General features: G+C 32.2%; 5 protein-coding genes across 7 annotated transcripts; 2 read left to right on the plus strand and 3 right to left on the minus strand.

The window, feature by feature from the left end:
• The first annotated feature begins 50 nt into the window (after positions 1-50).
• On the plus strand, positions 51-5,126 carry LOC121119002 (riboflavin transporter 2). 3 transcript variants are annotated; one of them, XM_040713612.2, is made up of 4 exons: positions 51-127; positions 3,344-3,417; positions 3,557-4,682; positions 4,737-5,126. In XM_040713612.2, exons 3-4 carry the CDS (start codon positions 3,594-3,596, stop codon positions 4,938-4,940), a joined length of 1,293 nt encoding a protein of 430 aa, XP_040569546.1. In that variant the 5' UTR covers positions 51-127; positions 3,344-3,417; positions 3,557-3,593; the 3' UTR covers positions 4,941-5,126. The 3 variants fall into 3 exon arrangements, with proteins under 3 accessions (XP_040569546.1, XP_071744664.1, XP_040569544.1); XM_071888563.1 differs by lacking the exon at positions 51-127 and adding an exon at positions 2,558-2,705; XM_040713610.2 differs by lacking the exon at positions 51-127 and adding an exon at positions 2,767-2,938.
• Mettl4 (Methyltransferase like 4) lies at positions 5,116-7,637 on the minus strand. The gene is made up of 2 exons (XM_040713614.2): positions 5,743-7,637; positions 5,116-5,681 (listed from the first exon to the last, which is right to left on the minus strand). Exons 1-2 carry the CDS (start codon positions 6,227-6,229, stop codon positions 5,155-5,157), a joined length of 1,014 nt encoding a protein of 337 aa, XP_040569548.1. The 5' UTR covers positions 6,230-7,637; the 3' UTR covers positions 5,116-5,154.
• Positions 7,638-7,775: 138 nt separating this feature from the next.
• On the plus strand, positions 7,776-8,916 carry Rpn12 (regulatory particle non-ATPase 12). The gene is made up of 2 exons (XM_040713615.2): positions 7,776-8,385; positions 8,457-8,916. The coding sequence occupies exons 1-2, from the start codon at positions 7,958-7,960 to the stop codon at positions 8,824-8,826; spliced, it is 798 nt and encodes a 265-aa protein (XP_040569549.1). The 5' UTR covers positions 7,776-7,957; the 3' UTR covers positions 8,827-8,916.
• On the minus strand, positions 8,879-10,654 carry und (methionyl aminopeptidase und). Its single transcript, XM_040713613.2, has 4 exons — positions 10,281-10,654; positions 9,732-10,154; positions 9,394-9,662; positions 8,879-9,282 (listed from the first exon to the last, which is right to left on the minus strand). The coding sequence occupies exons 1-4, from the start codon at positions 10,521-10,523 to the stop codon at positions 8,961-8,963; spliced, it is 1,257 nt and encodes a 418-aa protein (XP_040569547.1). The 5' UTR covers positions 10,524-10,654; the 3' UTR covers positions 8,879-8,960.
• A 448-nt stretch (positions 10,655-11,102) lies between these two features.
• Polr2B (RNA polymerase II subunit RpII140) lies at positions 11,103-15,053 on the minus strand. The gene is made up of 5 exons (XM_040713607.2): positions 14,478-15,053; positions 12,025-14,428; positions 11,742-11,970; positions 11,492-11,687; positions 11,103-11,434 (listed from the first exon to the last, which is right to left on the minus strand). The coding sequence occupies exons 1-5, from the start codon at positions 14,926-14,928 to the stop codon at positions 11,184-11,186; spliced, it is 3,531 nt and encodes a 1,176-aa protein (XP_040569541.1). The 5' UTR covers positions 14,929-15,053; the 3' UTR covers positions 11,103-11,183.
• Positions 15,054-16,043: the final 990 nt, after the last annotated feature.

Genomic DNA, 16,043 nt, shown 5'->3' on the forward strand with positions numbered 1-16,043 from the left:
TCAGTATTCCTGTAAAAGTCTAAATCACCGGCCATTCATACTATCGTGAGACAAAATTCAGTCATTTAAGTCTACTTTTCTTCGAGAAATTGGATAAAAACTGTTTTGAGGATCATTAATTTTTGTAGTAATACAGTCAATTTTTCATTTTTTTTTCTTAATGTATTTATTATTTTAATTATTGATTATTTTTCTATAAGTTCATTTAATTTATTAAAATTCCCTCGGTTAGGATAAATTTGAGATAATGTAACAATTAGTACAAATGGGACAGTTGGAACATGTGTTGCAGTTTTTATTGCAATAATTCTTTCTTATTTATTATTGTTGAAAATGACTACACTTCACATCTAACAAGTTTTTTTTAAGCCAGAATAGGACTTTGAAGATTTTTTGAAGAGTGGATTTATCTGATCTCTAATACCGATCAGTAATCTATAATAAAAAATGTATTATATCTAAATCTACTATCATACATTGAAATTTAATAAGTAACAATCACAAAAAGTCTTTATTTACTCATCAAAAATATTATATAGTCTAATTTTCTTCATTTATAATTAAAATTTGATTTTTTTAAAGAATTTTATCATCATCTTTGGCTATGAAGAAGGTTTTAACCTTTGATGGTTCGTATTCGAATGAAATTTATAGAAAAACTACGGACTTGAATAATTTTTTAAACAGATTCAAACAATAACATGTTGTGTTAAAGTCAAACCTGATCCAAGTAATTGAGCCTAAAAAAAGTGGTGTAACTTTCCCTGGTCTCCTTTTCTATAATTAAAACGCTACAATAAACAAAAAACCGCGATGATAATTAGTCATTACATGCTTCTAAAGTATTTTTTTTTATCAAATCAATTAAAATTAATTTAAGAATAAAATAAATCAAAATACAATAATGAATTGTAATATTATGGAATTGCAAGATAATTTAATACTATTATTAGATAGTCCCAAACGCCACCAATCCCGCTGTGATACACATTATGGTTGGATTAATGATATGGGGTACACACAGCTTGCAACTAAACAAGTTGTTGATTTTTTTTCAACTCTGTAGTTGTTAATTTATTTTCAAGAAATAATTTCTTAGACTCTGTTTTAGATAATTAATAAAGTGCACTATTCAGACCTGGGGTACGCTTGTAATACTGTTTGTTTTCATATTCAGACATTACTAATAAGTAATGACAGTAATGAGTAAATTTTGAAAATATGAAATTATATTACTAGGTTATAGACGTAGTAGTTTCACCGAGACGTTCTAATAACATTTGGAGAAAATACCAATGAGTTCTACTAATATTCTTTTTAATAAATAAACGAAGTAATAAGTTATTACTATGAGTTCTAGTCATATAAATGATAATAAAAACTCCACATCCAGATAAATATTCTTTGTTCCAAACTGACTCCAATAGTAAATACAAGTGATAGCTGACTCCCGGCTCACTGATCAGACATAATAATTACTTTATGGGAATAAGATGTACCTAGTTAGATTATTTTGATCCTTTTAAGCTCTTGAATGGGGATATAGTATATCGATACTATCTGACTAATGTTTCCGATTGGTTCTATTTTAGTACCAAATATAAGAATATTGTTTATCCCAATGAATTAATTACATTATTAATTTAACATTAATGGGAGAATATTTCATATTGTTTGAATAAAACTTGTTCTTATTCCAAATCCCTCCAACCAAACTTGTAAATACTTGAGATTTAACTAACTCCCATCTCAATTAAATGTAATTACTTAAAATTACATTATTTTGATCCTCCTAAACTCATGAATTGGGGATATGAGTAATAGATTCTGACAGTCTTTATGAAGTTTTCTATTTCTTTCTTTTCGACAACTAACATATAAATACATAATTATTGTTATGAATTAATTACATTTTTATTAAAAGATCGATTGAGGATATAATATCTCATATTATTTTAATGAAATTTACTACAAAATCTTTCACAAACCCGACACTTTATTTTGAAGAGTAAATTCATAATTTTAAATGATTATTTTAATAATGTATATGTATAAAATTTACTTTAAAAACCCCTTTAACTACTTTGATTTTGAGTTGGATCGACTTAATGTATTAAGTCGATCCATCATTTTTTGCTCGAAAACATTTTTTGAGGATTTCAAATATTAAAATAAAAGAGTTGAATTGCTTAAAAACTACGTGATGTTAATATTGATATAAAACTACAAATATGGCAAATATTACTGTAGTCATGTGGCGTCGCCCGGAAGAATAATTATATAATTTAAAAAAATGTAAAAACAAAGTCAAGAATATGATATTAATTAATAAATGTTAAAATAAAAATTAAGATGAAAATAATATATTTTTATGTCGTGTTAAAGCAAAAGTTTATAATTTATTCCTTTTTTCTTTAACCCACACACAATTATGTAAATCCGGTGTTTTTTTTAGCTGGCCCCTTACTTAAAAAATATTATATTGCCCAAGAAATAATAATGATTAATTAATAACTATTAGAAACACGAGACTGAAGAAGATATTTTTAATATAATAATCTGGACTTCATCTGTTTACAGTTTAACGCACGACAAAAGAAGGCTGCCAATTCATCAGAACTGCCCATATTGCTCTTCTAGTTCTTTATAGTAAAAGGAATAAAAATAACTAAAGGAAGAAGAAGATATGGCAGTATAATGCCTGTGTAAGCACTTCATGTATCACATCAGTGTGAACACTGAACATAACTTTAAGCTTTTGCTTTTACTGACAAATTTATAGCTACGCTTTAAATATAGTATGACATTAATACAGTAGACTTAGTTATAATGTTTATGCTTACATTATTATCAGTACTTAGTAAAATTCTATATTAATTCCTATCAAAATATTTAATTAACAGTCATCAATCTTCTTATTCTCGTCAAATGGAATTGAGTAATTAATTTACTGTTAATAACCCTAATAATGCATTTACAATATATATAATAAATATCTACTTAAAATTGGTAATATTAATTTGAGTATTTTTATTCTACTCATGCTCCCTAAACGCATACTCTCTAGATACGTAATTCAAATAATATGTAACATTATATTAATTTAATATCACCAAATCATACTCACAAACTAGGTTACAATTAAGTAAAATTAATTAAATACTTCTTCGTGATCAAATATATTCAGTTGTGTTCACTTTATTCACATTTTCATCATCTTCATAAGTGCCTACTAATTTTAAGTCTTACTGAATGCATCATTATCATTTACATCGCTTATAAATATTTCATTTTTACATAATCAAGAGCTAATTATCTTGTGTAATTGTTTATCTAATCATAGTGGTACAAATAAATCAATTGAAAATTACTGTTCTACAACACATGGTCACATCCAACATGATATTTACAAACACTGTAAGTATATTTCTAGTCATCTAAGAAAATTAATTTGGATGTTTCTAGAAGAGTGAAATAAAAATATTATTTTGAAAACTGAAAAATACATATAATTATTAATAATTAATTAATCAATATAATTTGTATAAACATTTAGTAAATAACTTGGAGTGGCATTGTGAAACAACCACAAAATGTTATTTGTACGCAATCGTAATACCCTGGTAGACTTACTTATTATTCTCTTTGGAATAAGTTCATGGATATCCATAAATGGACTATGGGTGGAACTTCCCTTAATGGTCAATGTCTTACCAGAAAATTGGAATTTACCCTCTTATCTCGTAGTTATTGTTCAACTAGCCAATGTGGGTCCAATACTCTACTCTATTCTTCGGTGGAAGATGAATGTCAATAATTCCTATAGTATTTACTTTGTTTTAACTATTGGAGTACTTGCCTCATTTATCATGATTTATATTTGGGACAAAACGGTCAATATCCTAGGAGTAGCTCATAGCTTAGGACTTTTCATCCCTATATTTTTGTTATCCTTGGTAGACTGCACATCTTCAGTTTTATATTTTCCATACATCGGTACTTTTAAATCGATTTACCTAAACTCTTTTCTTATGGGAGAAGGATTGAGCGGATTCATTCCAAGTATTATTGCTTTGTTACAAGGAATTGGACAAACTAAATGTGAAAAATTATATAATGAGACCACACAAGAATGGGTTACAAGTATTGTGACTGAGGCTCCAAACTTTTCAGTCGAAATATTTTTCTTCTTTTTATTTGGAATGATGTTAATAAGCCTTGCTTCTTTTATGGCGTTGGACTTGTCACCATTTGCTCGAAGTGAAAAACTATCTGAATCTGAAGTGAGTTCTATTATTCAAAATTCAGAGTCTTATGAGAATCACGGGACTTTACCTCAGTCTCCACCAATTGAAATAGTTGAGAGGAGTTACAATAATAAGGAAATTTTTTTCTTACTCGGAATTCAAGGATTTATCAATTTCTTTTCAAATGGTGTTCTGCCTTCAATTCAATCATACTCGTGCTTGCCTTATGGTAATCATATTTTCCATTTTGTGGTTACTGCTGGATCTACATTAGGCCCAACAGTTGCATTTTTAGGTCATTTTTTTTCTTATAAAAGCCTTAAAATCATTGTTGGTTGTGTGATTTTTGGCACAATAATGATGGGATTCATTTTTGCATCTGCGACATACAGTCCTTCCACCATGTTTGATCCATCTATTTCAGGACCATTAGTTGTAAGTTTTACATTTTATAAATTACTATATCATACTCTTCATTACTATGTCTAGGTGATGTTTTGGATATTGAACGGTTTATCTTTTAGTTTCTCTAAGATTGAAATTGCTGGTATATGTAGAGATATCGAAAATTCTAAATATTTATTTTGGTACGGCGCTTTGACACAAATTGGCTCTGCACTGGGTGCCTTAATTTCTTTCCTAATGGTCAATGTATTTCAAGTTTTTACTGCTGCAGAGTCTTTAGTTTGTTGAAGAATTATAATACATTTTAACTGAAATTAAATTTACACCTCGAACTTAAGATTTATTTTTATAGATAAATAGTTTGTTTTCATAACCATATGTACTTAAAAAGGTTAGGTATTTGCTATTGATATTTAAATAATTGATTATCTATTAAGCCTTTAATTAATAAAAGACTGTCAAATATTTACTAAACTAAAGTTATTTTATTGAAAGAATAGTTCTAATTTTCATTATAATATCGAATATTTTGAAGCTTTAAGGCTTGATTTCCTATAGTAGTCCAATTAGGTAAACAGTATCTTCCAAATATTTCTAGGCCATTAGTCCAAGGAAGATCTGAATCCTTTAAAATTTGAGTAAGAGGTGGTTTGTGAGAGTGTACAGAAGAGGGAATGCTTATTATGACACGAGATTCAATTTTTTTCAATAATTTTGAGGCAATAAACACTAGTTCGTAAGAAGGTTTCTTTTTAACTGAATGAACGAGTTCTCCACTACAAGTAACTTTAAGCCAATAATAGGTAGTAAGTAGATATAATCCTGAGTCTTTGATCCATTTTATTGCCTCTGATTGATGTCTTTTCGAAGAAGTACACCATATGATACAAACCCCAATGGGTGAGAGTAATTTGTTTATATCTATAGAATCGAATATATCTTTATTGCTCATAGAAATGTAGGACTTTGAGCGCTTAATATGTTTATTTTCCCATGGAGGATCTAATAAGACAACATCAAAATGTCTTCCTAAAAATATTATCAAATAAATTGTACAGCCAAAATTGTAAAAAAAATGGATTGTTTTTACCCTGCAATACAGATTCAATATATCTGATATCCGTTCGGCAATAAGCTGATTTTGGTGGTAAAAGATTTTCACCACAGATAGAAACTGTTCCAGCCGTATTTTCATACAAATGAAGATCATGGAAAATTTCATTAGATTCCAACGACACGACCAAATCACGGACCTGTTGATTATTATCGGCTATAACTTTTGGGTCTGTAGGCAAAGAGGCAAATTGAGTTCTTAAATCACTCGCCAATAAGTCAATAGTTTTTTGAACAATTTCTGGAGTCTCAATTACATTCTGAGATGGCCTTTTTTGTCCCTTTTGTTTACTAGGCCTATTAAGAGCTAGTCGTTTTGCCTCTTGATCCATTCGAAAAGGAGTTAGAACCCGAAATAGGTTCTTAAATATGTATTTTGGTCCATAGATTTCATTAATATACTTTTCATGAGAAATGATCCACCCATATTCAAAAGTATGTGTAATGGACATGCTACAACCCATATACTATTTAATATTTCTTAATCTTTCGTTATTTTAATTATACTCAATTTAATAGTTGAGAAGTATTTAGCCAATCAGTTCCACAAATATCTGGATTGGAACAACATTCAGTCACTCAACTTCGTTTAGGAGAAAATATATTTTTTTCTGCTTAAAATCCTAATGGCAAAAGCTAAGTACTTTTGTACAATTATCATACCCTTTTTCATATATTTATTAGTATAAGGTAATCTAATGCTACAATTATGCTTATTCCATCTGAATATTGAACATAATTTTTCAAATGAGAAACAAAAGAAAAAACTTTCTTTAATCTTTGTATGCTAGCTTTAATAAAGTAAGTCTTTAGACCTGTCTTTTTTACAGACATTCCCTCTAACATTTTCCTACAAGTTCATCACAAAAAAGTTAACAAAGGGAATTTGTACTCATTTTTTTTTTTTTTTTTGTATAGAATATGACGTAATGAAATTAAGAAGAAATAGTCAATAGCCAATAGGGTTGATTTTAATTAGAATTGGTATTGTTTTAATTTTTTTGTTTGACGATTTGTCATTCGAATTCCATTATCAATTATATCAATGTCGATCTCAATTGAAAATACAATAAATATTTAAAGAATTGTTGGAATCCTAATCAGTAGTTTCACTTCATTTTCCTTAATTGTTGATAATTTTGTAATTTAAGTCATTCTCGCTAATTTTTGAAAAAGACAGACTTGACTCGAGCAACACAATAAAACAAAGATGTTTTAAGGATCTGTAAAATTCAGTCGATTTCGTCTCCATTGGAGACCTCTTCAGAAATAATAATAAAACAAAATTCTTAAAATACCAAGCTTTCACACAAAAAAAAAACATAAAAATTTAAAATAATATATACGTATACATTAATATATATTCTGTGTAACTCACATAAATTCATAATTATAATACGAAAAGAGTGATTTCTTTTTAAACGAAACTATTTTATAGTAAATTTAACAAACGTCCAATTCAATGTCAAATAATTCCAGTTGGTCTTTCAAAAGCATCTGTATCATATCAGCATCGGATCTTATAGGCCGGACTTGTTCTAGCAAATGTTCTTACATATCAGGTTTCTCATGTCTTCCCGAATTGAAATGTTCTCCGGTGGCTTCCAAACATTTATTAACAAATCTCACGTGATCACTTATCCGATCTTCTAATCTTCCTTTGGTTTGGCCGACATATTGTTTTGAACATATCGTACAATCAATCACATAAACCAAATGTGTGGAATTGCATGCAATCACATGAGACAATTCCTGAGTAACAACTGATGACAATGATTTGATAATCGAGCCTGGTTGAATATATGAATATCTCTTTTTTTTTCAATTTATAATTTTGAGTATATATGTATTACGATATTGAAATAAGTGTTCAACTAGCTATTGGATCTTAATCATACAAATAAAAGTTGCCCCTACATGAGGTTGTGTGACTGAGCCTTGATCTACTCTAGGTATGAATAGAACTCCTTGATTTGTGGTATTTCCTTTGTTTTGAATGACCTCATCGGAGTTCCTTTAGGATAAGTGTCTTTTGCGTGACGTAACGTGTGATGATAAAGCGAATTTTTATCTCTTAATTAAGCGAAGGAATTTATTGAAGGGTTTATGCAGCGCCCTCTGGATTAGAAGAGTAAGTTAGAAATTGAGAGACGAAGTGAACTGCTCCGGGAATCATTGTTGAGGAGATTAAGATGTCGGACTTGAAGTGTGTAAGTGTGAAATATGAGAAGCTGGAAAGCGAGTGGAATAAGAAGAAGGGAAGGAATATGGAATTAGTGGGGAGTCTGTTGACAGAGCTGAAATTGGGACTCACTGAACTCAGTTTTCTCCCAACGGAAAGTGATGAGCTTAAGAAGAAAGAGTTGGTTTTGGCGCGGAATATCCTTGAGATTGGAGCTCAGTACGGTGTGGAAACCAAGGATATTCCTAGTTTCGAGCGATACATGGCCCAATTAAAGACCTACTACTCAGACTACCCCGATTTGCCTGAATCCTCTTTGAAATATGAACTTTTGGGACTGAATCTCCTTCGCCTCTTGAGTCAAAACCGATTAGCGGAATTCCATATAGAATTAGAGCTTCTCTCCATTGAGGCTATCTTGAATAATCCCTACATCAGGTTCAATACTCAATCCTCACAAATGTCCTTTGAAGCCTGACACTTTTCTTTTTGTCTTTTTTTACTTGTAGCAACCCCGTGGCTTTGGAACAGTATATTATGGAAGGAACCTACAATAAGATTTTAGTCATGAAGGACAATGTTCCTTCACCTCGACATGCCTATTTCATTGATCTTTTACTAATAACTATTCGAAACGAAATAGGAAGCTGCTTGGAGAAGGCTTATGAGAAAATTTCTGCCCCTGAATGTGCAAAGATGCTCTATCTCAATGATAAGGCAATGGATGGTTTTGTTAAGGAGCGGGGCTGGTCCATTCAACCAGATCAATTTGTTTATTTCCAGGCCACAGACAAAAAAACTCATGAAGCTGAAGTACCCACTTTAGAACTGGCCAAGATGGCAATTACGTATGCGAAGGAAATGGAACAAATAGTATAACTTTTTTATATTGATGAAATAATTATTATTTTCTGGAGTTAATCATCTATCGTTTTGTACAATTAATAATTATATTAGTATCCAAGAAAACATCTTAAGATCTGTATCAGATATTATATATCAGTTAAATGTTTTTAATAGTCAGTTCCACGGGAAATAACTTCTTTACAAGTTGGCCTGAGTAGAATTGTATGCTCGAACTGAGCTGTGTAACTCCCTTTAACGTCACACAAAGGAGGATAAGGCTCAACAATCCCTTTCTCGCCCAAGTCTTTCAAAGCCATGAGGTATCTTGTTTCTCCAAGGCGATCCAACCAACGACGACAGAAAGCAAGAGTTGAGAAATTCTTGTTTATACAGTTCAGCAGTTGTTTTGATCTCTGTAACCGCAATTGGACGTGAGGGGCATCGAAATTCTTCATGTAGTGAGAAGTTTCCAAATCGTCTTTCACATATCTTGGGGGGAAAACATAAATGAAGTATTGATTTTTGTTAGATAGGTTTGATTCATTTAATTTACTTCGAATCGAATAACTCAATCAATTGTGATTTATTACTTCAACTTACCCGCGTCCTGTGGAACCAAATGTTTCTATAGCGTAAAACTCGTTTTCTTCCATTCTAACAGCTTCTCCACCCTTTGTAATTGGAACAGTTTTACCGGCGTGGATTTGATATGGACTGATGGAATGTCCATTTAAATTGCGGATCGACTTAATAGGATAGTTGATTCCATTAAGTTCAATTTCGTGACTCTCCATGACTTCTTGTATTGATTCTCCAATATCACAAAGCAGTGCATCAACTCCTGCTTGTTTGATTCCTTCTTCAGTTGCCTAACAAAGAAGATATTAGAAGAAGAAAAAGAATTAATATAGGCCATTTTGATTAGAAACCGATCTTACACTTCTAACAGCTTCGACAAGAGGATCATATTTTTCATTGAAGGTGAGTGTCCAAGCACAGTCAATGATTCTACCTTTAATGTGCGTACCGAAGTCAATTTTCACAACATCATCATAGTTCAAGACTGTTTCATCTCCAGCATTTGGAGTATAATGAGCAGCACAATAATTGACACTGCAACCTGTAGGAAATGCAAGCCCAGCTTCCAGTCCATTTTCATTTATGAGTTTCCTAGCAGTGGACTCGAGTGTTTCGCAGATGTCAATGAGTTTCATGCCAGGTTTTACCCACGACTGAATGTATTGTCGAGTTTGTCTGTGAGCCTCTGCTGCTTGGCGTACTTCATTGTACATGTCAATCTGAGATCGGTCTAAAGCCCGTCTCTCTTCTCCTGTCATTCGATCCATTGCCATACTTCCGTCCTATTTACAAGGCAAAGAAAATTCATCATTACTTTCTAAATTCACATTAGTCATTAGAGTCCTACTCAATATATCAGTAGTAACTACTAACTAGTAATTATATGATTAAAAATCTGATTCTATTACTTTAAGGGGCAGATACTCCATTTCTTGTCCCACAGGAAAGTTTCCATCCGAATATAATTCAGAAATTGGTAGAGACGGAGGATCCGTTTGCTTTCCCGAGCTCTTCACTCCGTTTTCCCCATTCTTTGGCTTCTTGGGTCGATTCCTCTTCTTCTTCTTCTTCTTTTGAGCATCCTCACTTACTCCATCTGTAATGTCCAACTTTTCTACCTCCTTTTCAACCATTTCATTGCCATTCTCCATGATAATTCTGGATCCACTTCAATCGTATATTAATGCGAAGAAAATTAAAATTCAACAGAGAAAGGGAAAAGTCAAGAAAGATTAATTGTTTATTTTTGCTAGAGTAGGACTTCAAATGCATTCTCAACATTGGTTCCTTGAATTTTTTCATCGGGGTCCAATAAGAGGCAAAATCTTAAAAGACTGTTTACAATCATTGTACATTTTTATTCATCCATCCAACGGCACGTGGAGGCTTAAAAAGCCGATGAAATTACTCATTTAATCCTATCTCGTCAATTTTTGTAGTTTCCATATATTCTATAATAAATCCCATATAACTGTATATATGAGTTTATAAATTAATTAATAACTAAGATATAGTATTAGTTTATTTTATAATTATAGTTTTTATCTTCCATATCCTATTACCTATTAGTCTATGTACTTTCTGAGTTTGTATTCTATAATTAATATACTTATAATATAGATTATTGACAAAGGTAGCTATTTCGATCAAATATACAAACACGTAATTGTTTCAATTCAATCAACATCAAATTTTTAAGCTTAATTGAATGCGAAAAAATTACTCAACCATTACAATAAATAAATACTGTATTTCTGTTCATTGAATTAAAAATTATAAAATAATATATAGATAATATGCATTGTCATTCATTAATCAACCATCATCCTTGGAGCAATATTCATAGACATCAATTCTTGGAATAATAGCTTCGCGGCATAAGGTAACTTGACTTGAGATATTTGAGTCTTATTTTTACAGCCTTTGCACTCAAAAGTATTGTTTCTTAAATTAGCGATTGCAATCAACCCGCATATATTACATATATGAACTCTGTAAGGATCCGAAACTTCAAACAACCTTTCTCTAAGAAACTGTGCTGCTCCATGTGAAATTTGACAATCTAAAAGAAGATACAAGTTAAGCTCTTAAGGTTCAGAATCATACTGTGTTTAATTACCTCGTTCCATTTCCCCAAAACGAAGTCCACCGTCCCTGGCACGACCCTCCATGGGTTGACGCACTAAAATCTGAAGAGGTCCTCTCGCTCGACTATGAATTTTGTCATCGACCATGTGTTTTAGACGTTGGTAATAGGTAGGACCAAGGAAAATTTGAGCATTCATTTTTCTTCCAGTATGACCATTGTACATAACCTAATTTTAATTGAGAGTTAAATAAAGCAATTTTAACATAGATTAACATGGTACCTCATTTCCTCTTGGTTGGTAATTATATTCACTTAGGAGTTTAGAAATCTTTTGTACATCAACAGCATCATTGAATGGTGTTGCGTCGCCAACCTCTCCCTTGTTTGCACCAAGTTTACCTTGAAGGCATTCAATTAAATGCCCAATAGTCATACGAGACGGAATAGCGTGAGGATTAATGATGATATCAGGAGAAATTCCCTCGCATGTAAAAGGCATATCCTCTTGTCTATAGTAAATTGTTTTTAAAATGTGTTAAAATATTTAAAAAGAGCAATAGTACCTGTACTGAATACCACATGTACCCTTTTGTCCGTGTCTTGAAGCAAATTTGTCTCCAATTTGAGGGATACGCACTGAACGTACTCTTATCTTCACGAATTTATTAGCATCAGAGTTTAATGTTATCATAACCTGATCTACAATTCCAGTTTCTGAATTCCGAAGAAATGTTGAAGAGTCTCTTTTAGTAAACCTTTGAGTCTTTCCCTCCAATTCATCATCATTCTCTTGAAGTGTAATTGTTTTACCAATTACAACATCATCTCCAGAAACTCTTAAACCAGGAGCAATGATTCCATCATCGTCTAACTTGTCATATATAGCATTTCTCATGCCTTGGCACGTATCACGAGAAGGTTTTTCAAAGCATTCTTCTTGATCATTTCTTTTAAGTTCTGAATCCTTATATGAACGCATAAACACGGATCTAAAAAATCCTCGATCTACTGCAGATGAATTTAAGATAACAGAATCTTCTTGATTGTACCCTGTATAAGTAGCAATAGCAACGATAGAATTAATTCCAGCAGGAAGTTCAGAAAATCGAAGGTAGTCCATGCTCCTCGTCGTTACAAGGGGTTTCTGAGGATAATACAATACATGAGCCAATGTATCCATTCTTACGTGGAAATTTGTGATATAAACTCCCATAGCTTGTTTACCCATAGCAGATTGATAGGTATTTCTAGGAGATTGATTGTGGTCAGGAAAGGGAATAATCGATGCACATACACCAAGAATCATAGCAGGATGAATTTCACAATGTGTCCATGTCTGACAGTAAAACGTACCGTCTTCAGCAGGTTGTAATGATTCAGGACTTGTAGCGATCATTGTGGTTTCTTCTTCCATTGTATCAATATACTCGACAACACCAGAAGCTACAAGATCTTGCCATTGATAATTGTTATACTCTCTTTCTTTAAGCATTTCAATATGTTGCTTGTTCATAAGAAGACGACAGTCTTCCACAATAAGTAAAGGCCTACAAATACGTCCGGCATCTGTATAAATTCTTATTTCCCGATCACGTATATCACGAATCATTGACACTTCTGCATTAATAATGTCCATTTGACGTCTCAATTTTCTGAGTGTCGTCATAAGTTGTTCAGGATCTCTATGAATTCCGACCCAACATCCATTCACAAAAATCTTAGTGGCGTCTGATATAGAACTAGGTGCAATTTCTTCTAGATTTTCCATACTCCATTCTTCCAAAAACTCCAAAATAGGAGATGGAGTGTTTCCAACAGATACATAGGCCATTAAAGCAAGATTTTTCACAAGACCTACAGCACCACCTTCAGGAGTTTCAGCAGGACAAATCATCCCCCAAAGGGTATTGTGAAGTTGTCTAGGTTTGGCCAATTTACCATCTCTACCTATAGGTGAATTTATTCTTCTTAAATGGCTTAATGTAGACGCAAATGTTAACCTATTCAATACTTGACTTACACCAGCACGAGATTGATGGGCTTTCTTTTGATCTCCCCAATTACCAGTAGCAAGAGAGTACTTTAAACCGTCAGATATAATTCTCGTCTTAATTGCTAGTTCAAGATTAAAATCCTTTCCTTTGTCGATAAACTTTTGAGCATACATTCTCATTTCTTTCATTAAGTTGCGAAAGAGACCTCTAAATAGAAATGCTAAAAGCGGACCAGCTAAATCGAGTCTTTTATTTCCATAGTGATCCCGATCATCAAGTTCTTTTCTTCCAAGAGCAGCTAACAATAACCGATGTACCATATAACCCAAAAAGTAAGCCTTCCTTGTTTCACAAAAATCGGATACACCAACATGCGGCAACATTTCTTTTTGTAAAATTTCTTTAGCGTATTTAATACGCTTTTCCCTTGTTACACCAGGCTGAGCTCCTCTAGTACCGATAAAATTTAAAGCAATATTTTGTTCCTGGATTACGAACGCCTCATCCAAGGAAGGTTTGACCATTTCCATAAGTTCGGGATCATCAAAGTCATAAATAATGTGCTCAAGAATATCTCGATCTGCCACAAAACCGAGTGCACGAAATACTATCATAATTGGAATTTCTTGTTTAATATAAGGTAAAATCCCAACAATACGTTGACCAATGGCTGATTTTTTAATATTTTGACCTCCGCGCGTCAACATGTTTACCCATAAAGTAGAGGTGGGCCTTGAGGAATGTTCAAGGCATGATCTAATTTCCGTCTTGTAAGCATATTTGGAGTCTTTGACAGAAAATACGTACACAGTGTTGGTTGCCATTTTCTCTTGGGCAATCAGTACTTTCTCTGATCCATTAATAATAAAATACCCCCCAGGATCCAAAGGACATTCGTTGAGCTCTGTCAAATCCCGATCCGTCATTCCGCTAAGTAGACAATATGTGGAGCGCAACATGATTGGAATTTTACCTAATGGGATGAGGAAAGATTTAAAATCAATGGAGTAATGAGGAATTACCAATGAATGTTTTTTGATGTTGAGTTTCCACGGGGTCTTCTCCCTCTCTCACGATAGTCTTGGTAATATCCACATAGAGTGGAGCAGAGTAGGTGAGATTGCGCAAGCGAGCTTCATTGGGCATCATGGGGCTCGGAGCTCCGTCCTTCTCCCAATGAGTTGGCTTACTCAGGTAGATCTGCTCAAACTTGAGAAGGTAGCGCGGCGGAGCCTCCATCTCTCCATGAGAATAGTTGGGCTCTCCTTGCAAGTCAATTTGGGGGAAATCTTCCACAATCCTTTGGACATTCATTTGAATGAATTCATCGAACGAGTCCAACTGTTGCCGAACAAGACCCTTTTCCTCAAAGTAGGCAGATATCACAATCCAACAGGCTTCCTGCCAAATCTCATTTGGGATCACTTCAGAATCTTCATCTTGGTCATAGAATTCCTCTTCCTGATCGTACATCTCCAATTCTTTTCAATATTAATTATTTACTACTTTGCTTCAACTCTGTTTACGCTCGTAAACTGCTCAATTTCACCGTAGCCAAGTAGGTACCGGCTACTCAAAATAAAGCTCCATATATTCTTATGATGTCATAGATGTACAATCATTTTTAGAGATTCCAATTTATGTAGTAGAGAAGACCGAGACAGTTGCAAACCCAGAAAATGTAATATCATCCCGATTATTCTATCAAAGTTATCAAATCTAGCATTTTTTACTATTTTTCTATTAAAACATTGGGTTAAAACTGTGTTTCAGAGATTAAAGTAGTTTTTGTAATATTGAAATCAATTTTTCATTGTTTTTCTTGTAATTGATATAATTGAATTATTGACTATTTTTCTACGGGTTGGTATAATTTTATCAAAATACAAAATTCACTAATACTGATATAAATCTTATTATATCTAAATTTACTATAATACATTGAAATTTAAGAATTCAGCATAATAAAAAAATATTATTAATTCTAGTTTGTAAATTTATAACTCAAATTCGATATTATAAACTATTGCCACTGTCTCTGGGTACGGTTGCAATATTTGACGAGTCCTTTAAATGCAATTTGTCTAAAATCTATTAACCATAGAGATTTTTTTTATTTATATAAATTTTTGAACTAAAAACAAAGTCTTGTAACTATTCCTGGTCTCACCTACTTCATGCTAATCGTTTATCACATTATTACTTATTAGATTTAACATTATAAAAATACTTTAACTATCATTATATTTATTCTTTGAAAGAATAAACCTTACATTTTACAGCTTTTATGTTACCAATTCAAGATTAATCATGCTTACATTTCAAAACATGGATGAGTTACTATTTTATTAAATTATGATTAAAAATTTTGTGAAATAATATTTTAGCAATATATTTTTGTTGTCTCTTTTGCTTTCAGGGAATGCATATCTTAGAAAAGAGTATCTGTGTAAAAACATGAATTAATTGCATGTTGTAACAACACTTCCCACTTTCTCTATCGACAAAATTTGAAAGATAAACTGAAATTTATCAGACATGTAGATCCCAGTACAATATTCAATGAAAATTAATCATAATCATTAAAT

Source organism: Lepeophtheirus salmonis, chromosome 5, assembly GCF_016086655.4.
Source record: "Lepeophtheirus salmonis chromosome 5, UVic_Lsal_1.4, whole genome shotgun sequence".
In the NCBI taxonomy this organism is placed as follows: Eukaryota; Metazoa; Arthropoda; class Copepoda; order Siphonostomatoida; family Caligidae; genus Lepeophtheirus; species Lepeophtheirus salmonis.